At 43.9% G+C, this 16,458-nt stretch overlaps 1 protein-coding gene across 1 annotated transcript in view; it reads left to right on the top strand.

Annotated features, from left to right (window-relative positions):
- Positions 1-5,287: 5,287 nt before the first annotated feature.
- Positions 5,288-16,458, top strand: part of LOC146761309 (uncharacterized) — a 29,451-nt gene continuing 18,280 nt past the window's right edge. Inside the window, exon 1 of the mRNA XM_085541185.1 lies at positions 5,288-5,573. Within this exon, the coding sequence (XP_085397311.1) occupies positions 5,446-5,573 (128 nt within the window). The 5' untranslated portion in view covers positions 5,288-5,445. The remainder of the gene's footprint in view (positions 5,574-16,458) is intronic.

Here is a 16,458-nt window from a genome sequence, read left to right on the forward strand (position 1 = left end):
AAAAATGAATAAAAATAAAAATACAGGCTTGTTTTAATATAGAGCAATAGAAGCTTATGGACTTTGTCATTTTACATTCACCTCGTGTCTCTGAAGACTGAGTTTTAATTTTGGAGGTGAATCGGGCATGAGCTCTTGCAATTTGAGCACGGTGCATCTTCCCCTGCGGCCTGAGCTGCCAGCTCGCTCCAGTTGTTCTTTAGAATGAATGACTGCTTTGAAAAAGGGATTTTAAAAAATGTCAGTGTTTTCCTAAATTTGCTTTCCCAAATCTTAGGTGAGCTGGAACTGAATTGTAAAAGATCTCGACTCTGCTCATGTTTTCTGCAATCTTGATTTGAGCTCAATTCTTATTCATCGAATGCTGTTCTCTTTTATCTGTAACCTCCTTAAATCTGAGCCTTTGGCACACAAACCCATTTAATTGTTATTTTATCGGGTTTAGGTAGGGGAGGGAGTGGAGTCATCTGAGAGCAGCAGGGTAACAGAGGAGGCTTCATGGCTGGAACCCCATGGGAAACCTGAGCTAGAGGAGAATCCAGTGCTCCAGAGGAGGGTATCTCTGACACCAACTTCTTGTAGCTTTTTTCTGCTAAAGCAAATCTGGTCCACTTCAAAAGCATAGTAGCAGATCAGCAGCTGGTGTTTCTACACTGTTGTTTTTCAAGATTTGTTTTGAATATGTTTTCCAGCTTCTGCTATTGCAAATATGTTGGTCTTGCATCACCATGCGAACTACAGCTATGAATCAGCTGTGTGTAGTGGAGCTTCTATACTCGTGGTAACTGGAAGCACTTGGAACAACAGTATTTGTCCATTTTTTTTGGTGGTTGTACCAGGCCAGCAACCTCCTTATGAGATACAGAGCGCTGTCCTAAACCACAGGGCCTTGGGCTTTTTCAGCTACTTGCGTGTGTTTAAGAAAGTGAGAACATCTGGAGGAGTGGATTATGACAATCAATACGCAAGATGAGTTTCTTGGACACCACTTTGAAGGGCTTTATACATTATGTGTTACCCTGACAGATCCATGGTGCTTGATGAGGGGGAAAGCATTCAAACTTGGTTCTTCATGGGCCTGTGCAATTTCTGTGATGCAGAGTAAACAAAGTTCTCCAGTTGCTGTGTTGTCAGTTGAAAATGCAAATCTGTGCTGCTCTGTTGTATCTGCCGGCACCTTAATTTTCCTTTGTTATAATGCCTTAGACTGAGTGCAGTTGTTTAGAGTCAAAGGTTTATAAGGAGTTCTATTCCCCCATTGAAGCTGTTTTCTTTGAGCTAGTGGAAACCAAACTTCAGAAAAGCAGTCGCTGGCAGCAGAGATGCCTTTCATCTACATGCAAATTGCTGTGATAAACCATGCTCGAGTCTCACTGGGAAGATTGGAGATGACATAAGCCTCCAAGCAAAACTGAGGAGTTCAGCCCATTTCTGCATAACAAGTGCTGTAAGCAACTGAAAGCAATGAATTTTCCATCACTTTCTCATAGGCTATTGAGTATATCATTTCTTGGGCATTTCTGTTTCTTCCCAGTTTTAGAATTGAAGAGTTGAATCCTTAACCTTCAAACTCCTGCAGCATAAACTGGTGGGCAGCCTCAATAAATATTTCAGCTCCACAGGCCTGTCTGCCCAACTGGGTGAGATAGTGAAATTTAAATGATTTCCATTACGTGGCCCTGTGGTTCTGTGCTAACTTTGATAACGTTACCATGCATCAGGTCCCAGGATTTTACAGTGCCAGGCTGTGGTCAGTCAAAGCAGTGGAATTTATTCCTGTCCAGTCCCATTAGCCATTCTCTCATCTATTTTTTCTTTCTTTTTTCCTTCATCTTTCCCAGCAGAGGCTGTGGTGGAGGCTTTTGTTTCTAATACAGAGCCTTGAAAATGCCAGAGGAACCAATCCTTTCTCTATTATTTGTATTATTTTGCTTTTGTACAGAACTTCAGATATAAGCAAACGTGCTAATGAAGTTCATCCGTTCCCAGGTCTTTGCTGAGCCTGATACAAGAGCAGGGGGTATCCCTTCAGCCCTGTAGCCTGTGAATTGGCCTTGCACTTGCAAGGGAATGCCTGACTGCAGAACGTTATGGCTGGTAGAGTTCCTGCTCCTAGCAGCATAGGTTTACCCTTCTCTGGGTGCTCTTGTCCTTGCTGCATGGAGGTTCAGCAGCTTCACTGCAAAAGTTACCCATACGAGACACCCAAGCTTCCTAATATATACCAGCGTACACCATACTGTGACCTGCAATGGTGATGAAGCAGCTTGATGCTCTAAAGTGTAGAAATTTCAGAAGGAAGGGTTGGATTTACCACTGGCGTTGAAAATCCAGGCAGGCATCATGAAGTGACTTGTCTCCAGTACTGCTCAGAGCTTCTCTGCAAACCAAGGGGGAGACATGTGGGAATAACTGAAAGCAGAATGGGTTTAAAGGGGCCCTCTGTATTTTTGGGAGAACCAAGGAAGGATCAGGTGGATTGTGAATTTAAGTTTCCCCTTCAGCATCTCCAAAGGAACTCTATATATCATGTAACTTCTCTTTGCACTGCCTAGTCCTGGAGTACAGGCAGGTATCAGTGAGCTGGTGCCAGGGATGATGCTTAGGAGAGCATCTGTTTCACTGCCCACTCTGTATCTTTGACTGGGGAGTTGCTCATACCATCTTTGTCCTGCTTTTCATCAGTGAGGAAAGCATAATGATGCTTGCAGGCAGCCATTTCTGCCCGGGTAATATGCGCAAGAAGATCCGTTCCACCTTCTTTACTTTTTGACTGGTTGCCTCTCTTTTCTGTTTCTGTTTGGTACCTGATGGTATCTGTGTTGGCAAGCTGTGGGTAAGGGTGAGAAAGAGGAAACAAGTGGCTGAGGCCTGGAGGGAACCTTTAGGGCAAGGCTGCTCAGCTGTGGAACTGGTACCCCAACTCAGTTGGGCTCCACTTGATGAAAAATGGAGTCAATTACTTCTTTTTATGAAAACAGTTGAAAGGATCTCCTCCAGTGGCATCATTTTCTTGCCCATCTGTGAGCAATCATGACTATATGCAACTCATATTGCCAATGATTGGAGAGTAAAACACGGGCCCCTTGTCTAACTGCTCGTTTTTGTCACCCTGGGGGCTTGAGGTTGCAGCGCAGGCAGCAGATCAGTGTTGGTGATGTGTCAGGTGTCATGTCTGATGTGGCAGCAGTTCTCTATGTGCCTCCAAAGAGGCAGTGGAGCTGTGATGCATCTGCCTTGTTCCTGTGCTCTAGCAGCTTTAATTGGTGATAAAGTCCTGTTTTGACAGATGATGCACAAATGCGAAATAAAAGATGATTTACCAGCAGGAAGCTACCTGCATCTCACAAGAGATGATAACAGGTTACTTATGTGCTGTGAGTGAAGGGGAGGCACCAATGCCTCTGGCTGAGCTGGAAAGAACACAACAGCTGTACAACAGAGAGCTGAGACTTGAGTTACACACAGCTTCCCCAGGACCCTGTGTCCAAAGGCACGATGACCTAACTGGCTTGGGACTTAAACTAGGGGGTGATGGATCATTTCTGGCATTACCCCCCATGCTGCTGCAAGAGTGAGAGTTTGTAGTTGCTGACCAACAGAAAGAAAAACAAACGCTGGGTTCCAGTCTACACCTCTGTTCTTTTGCTAACCATTTAAAACACCTATTGAGGAAAACATCCAGCTGATCCTTCATCCAACCTACAAAGGTGGATTCTAGTATGATGTTGTAAGAAGCCTGTGCTAAGTGCTTTGACTAAAATCACATGGGCTCTGAAATGAATCTTATTTACTGTGGCATTACTAAAGTGCTGAATAAACAGACGAGCTCAGAAGGGCTGGTAGGACGTGGGCGGGTGAATAAATGAGCTTTGATGTTGGTGTCAGTCAATGCTAATTCCTATCCTTTGAAGAGAGCGCGATAAACGTAACTGCCAGGAATGTGATCTGAAATTGCTCTAATTAAATTAAATTTTCCCTGGAATCAAAGTAATTAAGCACCTTGCTCTGTCTCCTTCCCAACTCGACTAATTCAGATCATAATGGCTTTCAGATCCTTTCATGACTAGATGGTTTCTGAAACATATGGAAGGATCTGAGTATGTAAAAAAACCCCAAAAACTACTGTAGAAGATTCTGTGCACATATACGGTTTATTGAATTTTTTCACTCCAAATTTATAACTTGATTTAGGATCTTTGATTTTCAAGAGGAAACGATCTGTACTGGCCAATGAACACTTCATAGAGATATGGGCAAACGTTTTAAGTTTATGCATTTAATAGTAATGAGAGAGAAGTGTGCTTTGAGTGGTAATGAATGGTGTGCAGATCTTGGGTGGAGGCTGAGTGCCAGAAGTCACTGCAAAGGAATACAGCAGAGAAGATAAGAAAATGAAAACAAATGGAAGTGCTCTGGTTGGTTACAGAGAACAGCACGGATAGAACTAAATAACTGGTGTATATAATCTATATCTCAGTTACAAGCGTTACTGATTTTAAATCATGTAAGAGACCTTACTGTGATAAGAATATGAATAGATACATCTCGACATCTTACACGTAGGTACAGTTTATCTATTTCTAATGGCTCTTTCTATCTGTGATATCTGTCAGTTTCCAAAATCCATTCGTTACAGCAAATCGGTTTGATGAGGATTCCATTAGTTACATCGCTTCCAAGGATGAACGCTAGATGGCAATGAAAGACAGGAGCTGGGGAGTGGAAATAAAAGGAATTTAGAGTAATTCGTGCTCCCAGCGGAGCTTAAGAAGTATTTCGCCGATATGTTTTGTGAAATAAGGGAAAGTGTCACAGGAATTTTAGAGCTGGATGAGGTGAGTGACCCGTCTATTGAGTCTAGAGAAGAAATCAGCACAATTAGCGATTAAGTGGCAAAATGTGGTATTGAGTGACGAGGCCTGGCAGCAAAATCATCTGGAGCTGGAAAGGCTGAGCTTTCCTCTTTCATTTGCTCTCGCTGCTTTGCAGAAAGGACGTATCTCCTTACATTCATATGTTCTTTTCCATCTGCTGTTGCATTCCTGGAGCGATACTCCAGCCCAAATCTCAGCATTTACCACTGTCCTCTTCCACATCGTTTCATGTTCTGATCTCGGCTGATCAAACACAAGTTATCAGGCTGATACAACAGCCACGTTCCTGGTGTTTGGGATGAAACCTGAGCCAGAATGCAGAATTATAACGAGCCTTTCATAAAAGCCATGTTGAGTGAAGGGGGACAGGGAGTGAATCGGCGTCTCTGACTCAGGCTGCAACCCCTGACTTCCCAGCTATGTGCAGTTCAGCGCTGGGTTGTTCCACACTCAAGATGACGGCCGACAACCGTCGGTCCCGTGGCCGCGCTCAAGATGGCCGCGTCCCCGCCTCCTCGCCCCGCCCCGTCGCCGGCGCCGACTTCCGGAGGGAGCGGGCGTCCGTCCCATGGTAACTGCGCCACGGCGAAGACGCCGCGGGGCCCGCTCGCTTCCTGCCGCCACCACGGGCTCGGGCGGGGCAGCAGCGGCCGCCTCCGGGACCCCGCAGCGGGCGGCCCGCCCTCCCTCCCTCAGGTACGTGCCGCGGGGCGGGCGGCTTCCAGGCTTCCCGCCTCCCCTCATCGCCCGGCGTGCGGGGCGGGAAGGCGACGGAACCGCCGTGGAAGGCGGTCCCACGGCGGGAGGGCGGTCACGGCCCCGGAGGGCACCTGGCGTCCCGCCCGGATCGCGGCCGCTCGGACGAGGCTCCTCTCGTGTGTCTCGTCCTCCGCCCGGCCCCGCCGCGTCCCTCCCTTCCTCCGGGCCTGGCCTCGGTGCGGGCTGGGAGCGGGGCTCAGCATCAACTCGGCGCCGGCTGATGCTGTAGGTGGGCTGGAGGAGTCGCTGAGGCGGAGTGATGTATGGGAGATGTATGGCAGACGGATAGGCTGAGGATGGCCCCTTCCCTTCTTCTGGTGGAGGGTATTAAAAGTTCACTTGAGGATGCCCCTCTATGGAAGGCAGTAGGGTGCTCGCTGCTTTACCAGCCTTTGGGTTAGAATGAAAAGTAAGGCTCTGCAGAAGGAGGGATGGTTCAGACCGTGGTGGTGAGTGGAGTCGTAGAATCACAGCGTGGTTTGGGTTGGAAGAGATCAAAGATGATCGGGGGCTCGAGCACCTCCCCTATGAGGACAGGCTGAGGGAGTTGGGTTTGTTCAGCCTGGAGAAGAGAAGGTTGCGGGGTGACCTCATTGCAGCCTTTCAATACCTGAAGGGAACTTACTCCCAGGAGGGGAGAAAACTCTTGGAAAGGGCTGACAATAGCAGGACTAGGGGAAATGGTTTTAAGTCAAAAGAGGGAAGATTTAGGTTGGATGTTAGGGGGAAGTTCTTCACTAGGAGAGTGGTTAGGCCCTGGAACAGGCTGCCCAGGGAGGTTGTGGATGCCCCGTCCTTGGAGGTGTTCAAGGCCAGGTTGGACGGGGCCCTGGGCAACCTGATCTAGTAAAGGTGTATGTTTGGTGGCCCTGCCAGGCAGGGGGGTTGGAACTACATGATCCTTGAGGTCCCTTCCAACCCGAGTCATTCTGTGATTCTGTGAAGAGACCTCAAAGCCCACCCAGCCCCATCCCAATCCATAGCTAGGGCTGTGCCCCCAGCTCAGGTTGCCCAGGGCCCCATCCAACATGGCCTGGAGCACATCAGGGGATGGGGCACCACAGCTCTGTGAGCAGCTGTGCCAGCACCTCACTGCCCAAAATAGGGTCTGTTTGTTCCTCAGGAGAGGCACAAAGAGCTGTAGTTCCTCAAAAGATGTGTCTGCAGGGTGTGTATGTGTTACAAATGAGCAGAGCTGGCTGATCGGAGTGTAAGTAGCATGTTAGAGAGAACACTTATAGAACTGCTGGCTTAGGCACACAAATGAAGGAGCCCCTGTTATGAACCTGTAAATCAAACAAGGATAGCAAGTAGCAAGATAGCACATCCTAATTGTCTGTGGGCTCATTATTAAACATGGTCAGCTATAAAAGTGTTGGTCAGTAGAGTTGGAGTGCAGTCAAGGGGCAAGAAAGCAACTGGGATGGATAAGGATGCAGGATCTTCCTGAGAGTGAATTGCTTCACTTGGGAAGGGGACCAGAGCCTGAAGCAAACAGCCTGCAGGACTGGAAGGGTGTGTTGTGGGACAGTCTTCAGAGTGGTGACATGGAATTACAGTATGAATTAGGTAGTAGATGACCTTAAAGATCATCTAGTTCCAACCCTCTGCCGTGGGCAGGATTGCCACCCACCAGATCAGGCTGCCCATGTTTATTAGACAAGAATAGGTACTTAAAGTATCAGCCTTTATAGGCTGTTGCTGCAAGCATTCTAGTTTGTGGTCACTAAATTGTTGACCATAACAAATAATAATGTTTATAAACATTTGCTTGGAGGAAAAACAGTGCTTTAGCTTTTCAGCAGCTCCTATAAACCACATCTGCTATTGGGAAGCTGCTGGGCTGATGGTCCAAGTGAGCTGAGATAAAATTAAAAAGCCTAAACAAAAAAAAATCTTGATGTTTTAGTAATTATCTTTAGACTGGAAGCCTTTGTAGGTAGTATTCTGTTAAGAAACTGAACGTGGACATTGCTTTATGTATTTTAGTAATCACTAAATAAAAAGCAGAATCAAATCCTGCCGAAAGATTTATGTTCTCTTCCACAGCAAAGTGAGTGCTGTCCTGCAGGCAGTAGTATAATAGTCTTCTTTGAGAACATGGTTATTTTGGGGCCAGAAGCTTAAATGAGTTACATCAGTTAAAAGCAGATGGATGATGAAATTAAAGCCTTACACACAGTGATACAGAATGTTGTAAAGCACATTAGGATTAGAGGCTTCACATTGTAACTCAGGAAAATGTTTCCCTTTTGGGTGCAGTGTCTGTAGATGGGCAATAAAACACAGCCATTGGGTTTTTTCTTATTAATTTGCTTTTGAGTTCCCCGGTGCAGGGAAACTTAGTGTTGCAGTGCGGTCAGTAAGGCTTGTTCACCTGTGTAGGAGCTGGAGAAGAGCAGTGCTGCTGTTTGGGTTGTCCTGTGCAGGGGTTTGGCTTCAATCTGTTTGCCTTCTCCTGCTAATTATTAATTGGCAATAGGTGACTTCAGGAGGAAGCTTGCTCTGGGTTTATTTGTTGTTAGCTGGCACGCTTACGCATTGATAAGAAAGGTAGATTTGTGTTCCTTTGGCTTTTTCCTCATCTTTCTGAACCTGTTTCTGTTGCTGACTCTGTTGGAGAAAGGCACGTGAAGCTGTTTTGCGCTGATCAGAGAATTACTGTAGCAGGAACAAAAGATGTTGATATGGGGAGAACGGTCCCAAAGGGCCTTGGGAAGAAAGAGATGGAATTCAGCTTAGTAGCCTCCAAAAAGCTCTTGCTGTAGAAGAGGTGAAAAATAAGACCATAAAAGAACAAAGGTAAAAAGAACATGTGAAAACACTTAGTTCTCATAATGTTACCCTTTCCCACGAGGAGCCTTTTGAATGGCTTTCATAGTAATGTTTCTCATATGTTAACCATAGATGTGAGCCGTAAGCTTTGCTTTCTTCTAAGCTTTTAACAGAGATGATTGATTTATTAGCTTTGATAGAAGGATAGAATTACTTGCAAACTTTGAAATACATAATAAGCACCTCAGGTAATTAGCAAGCATACCGCTATCTCTCTTCAAAGCGGTCAATGGAATTAATTTGGTTTGGTAACCGTGGCTATTTTCTAGTTTAGCAGCCATATGGTATTTCGGAGTTTAGTGCGACTTCCTGTGAGCAGCTCTTACCCAGTCAGCTGTGCTCTGGTGTGAAGTGCAACGAAAATTAAACGCTCTGGGAAGGTGTGAAAATGCTCTTTCTGATATGAAGAGGTAAAAGAAAGACGACAGGTTGCTTTCCTGCCCTAAAGAAAAGCTTGTTGCTTTGTGGACTGTAACCTCTCAGTTACGTGCTGAGCGAGACTGTAATGCTAAAATAGTCTTGCTTGACACTGAGGGTTTTAATCAAAACTTGTCTTACTCATGTTTTGTTGTAAACAAAGTACTTCTTAACTCTAAAAAATGAAAGCTGTGTAACTGTAACTTACCCTTCTAGAGGGATCTCTCCTAAATATAATGCACTTACGAGTCCTGATATTAATAGAACAGCAAGGTGGAATTTCCATCTGAACTTTGGTTTTAAGACTCGCAGTAGTCAAAGGCTGACATCTGTCATGACGTTTGAAACTCCACATACAACAAGTCAGGAGCATGGTGCAGCTGGCTTGGTGAAAACTGGAGTAACAGAAGATGCCTTGGATAGGAAGGCTGTGTGCAGAGGAACTCTATGATGATTAAAGGTGAATTCTTGAATATCTATCCTCTGCTGGAGCTTAACTTTCACTGAGGCAGATTCTTGTGTTCAGTATTAAGGTAAATAAATCTGGCTGGTAGACTGTGGGGAAGGAAGCCTGGAGTCAGGTGGTGGTGTGGGAGGGAGAAGATCTGAAAGCAGAAGTGGTGAGGCTGGATGAGCAGGGTGATGAGGAGCGAGGATAGGTGCTGGGGATGGGGTGGGGGAAGTGGTGATCACCCTTAAGGCTGCTGGTGGAGATGTGGGATAGCATAGACCTAGCAAGAATGAGGGTCTGTGGGGAGAAAAGGTGGCACTGAAGGGAGATAGAGTAGCAGATTGGTGGATGGGTGTGTAAGAAATATAGAATCACGGAATATCCCAAGTTGGAAGGGACCCGTAAGGATTGAGTTCAGCTTCTGTCTTCACAGAGCACCACCCAGAATCCAAACCCCATGTCTGAGAGCTCTGTCCAAATGCCCCTTGAACTCTGCCATTGGGGCTGTGCCCTGTGCAGCCCATTCCATGCCCTCTGGTGCAGACCCTGTCCCTAACCTCCACCCGTCCCTCCCTGGCACAGCTCCACGCCGTTCCCTGTCGCTGTCATACAGAGCAGAGCTCAGCGCTGCCCTCCGCTCCCTGTGAGGAGCTGTAGCCGCCATCAGGCCTCCATCAGCTCCTCTGCTCTGCGCTCAGCAAACCCAGCGGCCTCAGCCACTCCCCATTTTCTTATTCCTCCCTTCACATATTTCTGTAGTAAAGGTGAAAAGCTTGTGCTCTGGTTGGCTGGTGTATTCAGCAGATGTCTGCAAATTGTTTGCCTTCTGTTTGCAAGTATCTGAAGAAAGTTCTTGCTGTGTATCTTAATCTAAAGCACCGAGTTGTTTTTGTAGAGGCAGGCAAACACAGCGTGATAAAACCATCCTTGTACTGTCTCTAGCACAACACAATTCTTGTGCTTTTGTAGCACAAATTAATAAAGCTGACTAAATTAAGCCTTAACTATTAACAGATGTGTGTTGTATTTTATTCTTGTACAGTCTCTCCTTGTTAATGGTCTTGACATGCAGATAGATGGTAAGGAGGCAGCTCTAGTTTTAATAGGAGGAAATGTATTCTTGTCATCTGAAAACATTTATGTCCCAGGCTCAAGTGTGCATTCTAAGCAACAGTTCTTTCTTGCGCAGAGCCGGGGTGCTTGGAAATTCAGCTGCTGTTATCCCTGCATTGCTAAGGATCTCTGGCCCCCTGGAGCTTTAATTCTTCATCTTCTATCTTTATGTAACTAAGGTTGGGCAAGGGCTGTGAGCAGGCGTCTGTTGTAGGCCTCCCGGTATTTCTCCTTCCCGCTGCTGCCTGTGTGTGTGATAAGGTGTGTCTGTTGGAGCTCTAAGGAGTAAATCTCAAAGGCAAGCAGCTTTATTGCTACAGCTAACACTGTTGTTGTTGCTGGCTTTCCCAAAGTACCACTTTTGCAGTCTTCTTAGGCATTTGAAGGGAGTATTAATGAGCCCCGTTTCCAGTTTGAATGTTCCAAGTACACAATGATTGTCTTATAACTTGTGCTCGTTTAATCACAGAATCACAGAATGACCCGGGTTGGAAGGGACCTCAAGGATCATGTAGTTCCAACCCCCCTGTCAAGCAGGGCCACCAAACATACACATAATCAGCGAGTATTCTTTAGGACTATTTCAGATGTCATATGACAAATAAAATAAATCAGTTGTTTCTATTCACACCTTTTTACAGTTTTTGAACCAGTGTCATATTTGAGTGTATGTGCAACATACAATTTGTTTTTTTTTTTTTCAAACCTTTTTAAGCTTATTCCAGAGGCAAATGGCTCTCCCTGTGTTCAAACTGCCTTTCACAAAGTGCCTGTCTGTGATTAAATATTTACGTACAGGATGGAGCATCAAGAGGGAGATTAGAGAAGATGCATTTTGTAAACATAAAATCCATTCTACCTGGAATGCAAGTGGAATGATGCAGCTCAGTTTACAGTTTTGCTGCAGGGAAGTGCTGGAATTAGAGCTCTTCTTTTTGAGGGGCCTCATCTGTGCTCTTCTGAGTTGAACACGCTGCTGTTAATTTTAAGGCTTGGTGGGTTCCTGATGCCTGTAGACTGAGGCTCGAGGTATTTCTAGACCTGAAGTGAGACTAGAAGGCTCGCTTATAATTTTTTCTTATTTCTTTTCTCTGAATGTGCTTACCATGCTCAACAACATGGCTGATGTGAGATGTTTCCGAAGATAAAAGCATTTAATATTGTACTACATGTGCTGGTATATTCCAGTATTGAAATAGCAAGTTAAGCAACAGTTTTTTGAAGTCACATGAGAACTTGGTTTAGTGCTGATAGCTTTGGGTGGGAGGGAGGAAGGAAGGAGGGGGATTTTGAGAACCAAGAGTAATTAATTAAGAATTGCCACAGCTATGATGTTTTGGGCTTAGAAAATTACAGAGTACCACACCACCTAGTTGAAATAGCTCAGTTAAAATATTTTCTTTAATATTACATACGCTGTTCAAAATAATTACATGAAGCTGAAGGGAATTTTTTTTTCCCCTGTTGGGATAAACTTTAGCCTAGTCTGAAACATGTGTTCTCACTTATTGTTGATAGCTTCTTTAATACCATAAAAAAAAACACCAGCAGGTATTGCAAGAATTCAGTAACTTAATCTTAACTCTTTGAAGTTAAATCATGTGAAATGTTTTAATTCTGTTGTATTTTTTGTAAAGGCATCAGCATGACATATAAATGGTTATTAAAACAATAACTGAAATCGTTAATATCGTTTGGAACTCACGTCTGTGAAGTCCGGGGCTCTGAAAAACAGAAAGTTTGTAGGCCTGAATGAATCATCGTGTATTTTATCTGGAAGTTTATGGTTGGAGACAGGAAAGAGTAGAATCTGCATCAAAGCTTTTGGGGAATTAAAGAGACACAACACACAGTATGTGTAAAACGTATTGCTGTGTGCTGATGTTCATACATTACTTCCGTCACTGGTTTCAGTGTCGTGGTTGGCCACGCACTACAACTGGCCCTTCCAAGGGCAGCTGCTGACCTGTTGGGTCAGGAACTGTTTTTCCCTGCTTAACCTGCTGTTTGGCAAAGTCAGTTTCAGGTCTGCTGCCTATCAGTACTTTGGCAGCTTGTTCTCTCCTTAAAAAAAGCAGTAGAGATGGCATTAGTGCAAAAACAATTACTGGCTTTGTGAGTGGTGCTGTCGAGTTATGACTAAGTATATTGATTTGCCCAGCGAACATAAACTCCAGACAAATTTTTTTTTCATGGCCTTTCCACGAGAGGGTCACATGGCTGTTTGTTATTGCCCTGAATATGGAGCTCTACAAACCCAGAGTGCTTTACAGTGAAACGGAGAAGTTTTGAAGAGGTTCTTTGGGAACAGACTTTCATTGCCAGTGTGTCTAGAAGGTGGCTCTTTGAGGGAGGCTGTATCTCTCCCCTAATGTTTCAAAATCTCATACTTTGCAGAACTCTTCAGTCCTTCCTGATATTCAGCACAGGGATTAATTTTGGGGACGTTGGACTACTTCTTTCTAAGCAGGACACCCTATTTGGTGCTTCCTCCTCGCTTTGAGGGCAGGGGTAGGTGGTCAGAGCTTCCAAGGTAAAACTGAGCACACTGATAACACCGGGTCTGAATTATATCCTGAAATGAATGTGCAGCTTTCTCTTCAAGGCTTAACGCCAGATGCTTTTGTCAGCCCTGTTAAGAGAATGTTCTGTGATATCTCCTTGGCTTTTCTTGTTTCAGATTTTCTTCATTGTTTCACAGCTCTAACTAATCGGAATGACCAGGGTGGAGTAGAAAACCAACACAGTAAGCAAAAAGGTTGAACAAAGTAAATATTTATTTTAGTAGTTCTTTAGAAGTGTTTATCTCTTGTGTGAACTGCTTCTGGATAGTCTTTGGCAGTGACCTTTTTATTATAATACAACGTGGATAAAAGCAACCACCCACGTTCGTTACCAAGGGGAGAGCACATGGCTGCAGCAGTTTTGTTCCACTTCTTCATTTCTTCTTTCTCATTGCTGCCTTTTCTAAAGTGAACTTCACCTTGTCTAGACCAGCTTCCCGAAACTCTTATCTGTAATGCAAAGGTCAGCTGGTTTAGTTGCAGATATGGCTGTCACGTGCAGCAGCTGTGATCTCATTGTGGTAACGTTCTAAGTTGCAAAGACAACACTTGTAGAAGTTTCTAATTTGTATTTCTCAACAATTTCCCAGCAGTGTGGTCTTGCCTCCTGCTTTGCATATTCTTCATGCTGGTATGCTCATGGCCTAAGGCCGTACAATTTGCTAAGCCAGCAAGAAACTACTTGCTTTACTTGCTTCGGTTAGCTTTCTGGTTAGCAGGTTGAATGAGCTTTACACGTGATCAGATGCACACCAGGGTGATGGGTACAGCCTCACTGGAACAGGAGGTGGAAAGCCTTATTTATTGTTGGGGAGCTAGTTAGTGATGAGTTAGATCACTTCCATTTGTAAGTTAAGGCTTGGTTTTCCTAGTTTAGCAAACTGGATTATTGATAACTTGAATTTACAGCTGGGTGTTTACTAATATAGGGTGCAGGTAAGTAATAGTAAAGCTGAGCGGTGAAAATAGTTGAAGAAATTACTTGGTTGGAACCTTGATGGAAAGGGTTAGTTTAGGTGAACTGTTTTGGTTGCATATGTGAATAAAAGTACAGATTTTTTTAAAACTATTTACTGAGATCATTTCTATCTGATCACCGTGTTCAACTTGCAAGAACTTCAGGGGAACTGGAGACTGTGAAACAGCTGTGGAGGATACAAACTATCTTGTCAGCTTTTCTGGTGGGGAAGAAAGTACAAAGGTGGTAAATAAACATACATTTTCTGAAAGCCAAATTGACACACAGCTGAGGGTATAGGTGCAGGTAAAGAAAACGTAGTCTTGAAAACACCATTTTTATTTTCTGAAAGATATTATATTTTTTATAAGAATAGGTTCCTTTAAGTAACAAAGACTAAAGGAAGAAGGGAGAACTGTGTTCAAATGGGATACAAAGAAAAAAGGTGTTTGCTACAGCTGTTCTGATGACAGAGCCATCGGTAATGGGTTTAAATTGCAGCAAAGATGTGTAAATGGACACTAGAAAAAAATGTGGATCGCTGGAACAGATTGGTTAGGGAGACTGTGGTATTTCCATTTTCAGAGTGCCTTTTGAGGCATGGATTAACGATGTCTAGACCTTGCTTTCCTAATCCCATTCTGAGAGGCTGAATTAGCTGATTTATTGAGCTTCTTTCCAACCATTACTTTATAGCACTAGAATCTCCTAGAATAGTTTCTGGAAAGCAGGGCCATACAAATTAAAGAGATATCAAAATGGTTAATAGCATTGGGTTATTAATCGCTTTCTCATTTCGTGCTAATGGGTCTTGCTATCAAAATAGTACATCTGTACTCTCTCATTTCCACTCCCAACCTTCAAAGAAAAGGAATATTGCATAACAAGGGAAAAATACTTTTATGAATCTTCTGGCTCGCTTCCACTCTGTGACTGTAAATATCTTCTAATTGATATGCTAAGCATATACCAGCGGCTACAAACTTCCAGAATAATCTTTCTTTGACAACTTCATACAGAATTTTGGAGACGTGGGTGAAATTGCACTCGTAAACCCCAATGGTAAGTTTGATAGCAAACTATGAGATTTCAGACCGCTTTGCTCATGACTCTGAGTTAGGATTAAGATATGAAATAAAACATCCCCTCATTAGCAGATAGCAGCCTTTATCTTGCACGCCCTTTTTCCTAAAACTAGCAATTAACGTGCACAAATGAGAGGCAGTGTAATCTGGCAGCAGGAACTTGGACCTAGGAGACAGAATTGTCAGCATCTTAATCTTAGATATGGCGCCGAATTATGGTTTGCTGAAGGGCACGTTTAATTTGTGGCCCTGTTTTCCATGTGCAGCGTGTAATGCAGTAAGGATTAATTTTTGTCTGTGGCTGCAGATGTGAAAATTCTTCAGACACGTATCGCTTTTCTGCATTAAAAGCTAATATGTAAGTCCAAGCATTTTCTCATTCTTGGATTCCCAAGTTGTTTGGATTCTTCTTTTACAGTATCTTAGATTGAAGAAAAACTAGTTAACGTTTTAGTAGCTTAAAGATATCCATCACAAGTAGAGTCACTGTTCCCGTTTCTCTTAAGCTTTCTATTTGGAATAGTACCATCTCTTTTCTTCCTTCACTCTGTTCCTTCCCACTACTGCTGAAAATCTCTTCTCTCAAAGAGTTTCAACACGTGGCACAGTTGCTTGACTTCCTTCAAGATCTGTAATGACTCAAGTAATTTGTAGAACTTGTACTTTATTGCAATCCCAGTTCTCTTGTACCACCTCGCCTTTCTAGGTTGTGTCAGTGTTAACTGTGACTTGCACTGTTGGTACAACTTTTTATTATTATTATTTTTTATTTAATCTGAAGTTCCTTAAGAAGCCGGGGGGCATGCTGCGATGACTTCATTCTGTTTTGACAAACCAGCAGTGCTGAGGAGTGAGAGGGTGTGTGGAGTCTTAAGGGCAATGAAATACCTTTCGAAAAGCTGATGGCATCAGCCTGAAATTCTTGCGGGGTTTTTTTTCTGCAGGTGTGTGTTTTAAGTTTGGACTCTACTGACGTTTGCATTCAGATTTATTACTACTGTGTCACCCTACTGGGTTTATAGTTCCTTCAATGTATTCCCTGTGAAAGAACTGGCATCGTATTTTAAAAGATTATGTTGAAGTCTGGTTTCCACAGCACAAGTTGCCATGGATATGTCAGGGTCTTAATGTTTGTTTGCAGAGGAATGAAGGAGTGAAGGTTCTTACTAGCTGTTTTCAAATTAGTGTTTTGCATCCAAATGATGCTGTTCTCACAGGGAGTCACCTGTCCAGTGGGCATTAATTCTACTGTCTGCTTTGAGAATGGATTAAGTTCATGCGGGAATGAGTTCATGCAGAAGTGTCTGTATGTATCTTGATTTTTGTATTAGCTTTTTAGTTGTCCAGGTGCATTTCTAGGTAACTTTTTTTCCTCTGTGGTAAAGTAAGCCTGCTTGTT

Source organism: Coturnix japonica, chromosome 3, assembly GCF_054131305.1.
Source record: "Coturnix japonica strain WE chromosome 3, WE-NBRP24, whole genome shotgun sequence".
NCBI lineage: Eukaryota > Metazoa > Chordata > Aves > Galliformes > Phasianidae > Coturnix > Coturnix japonica.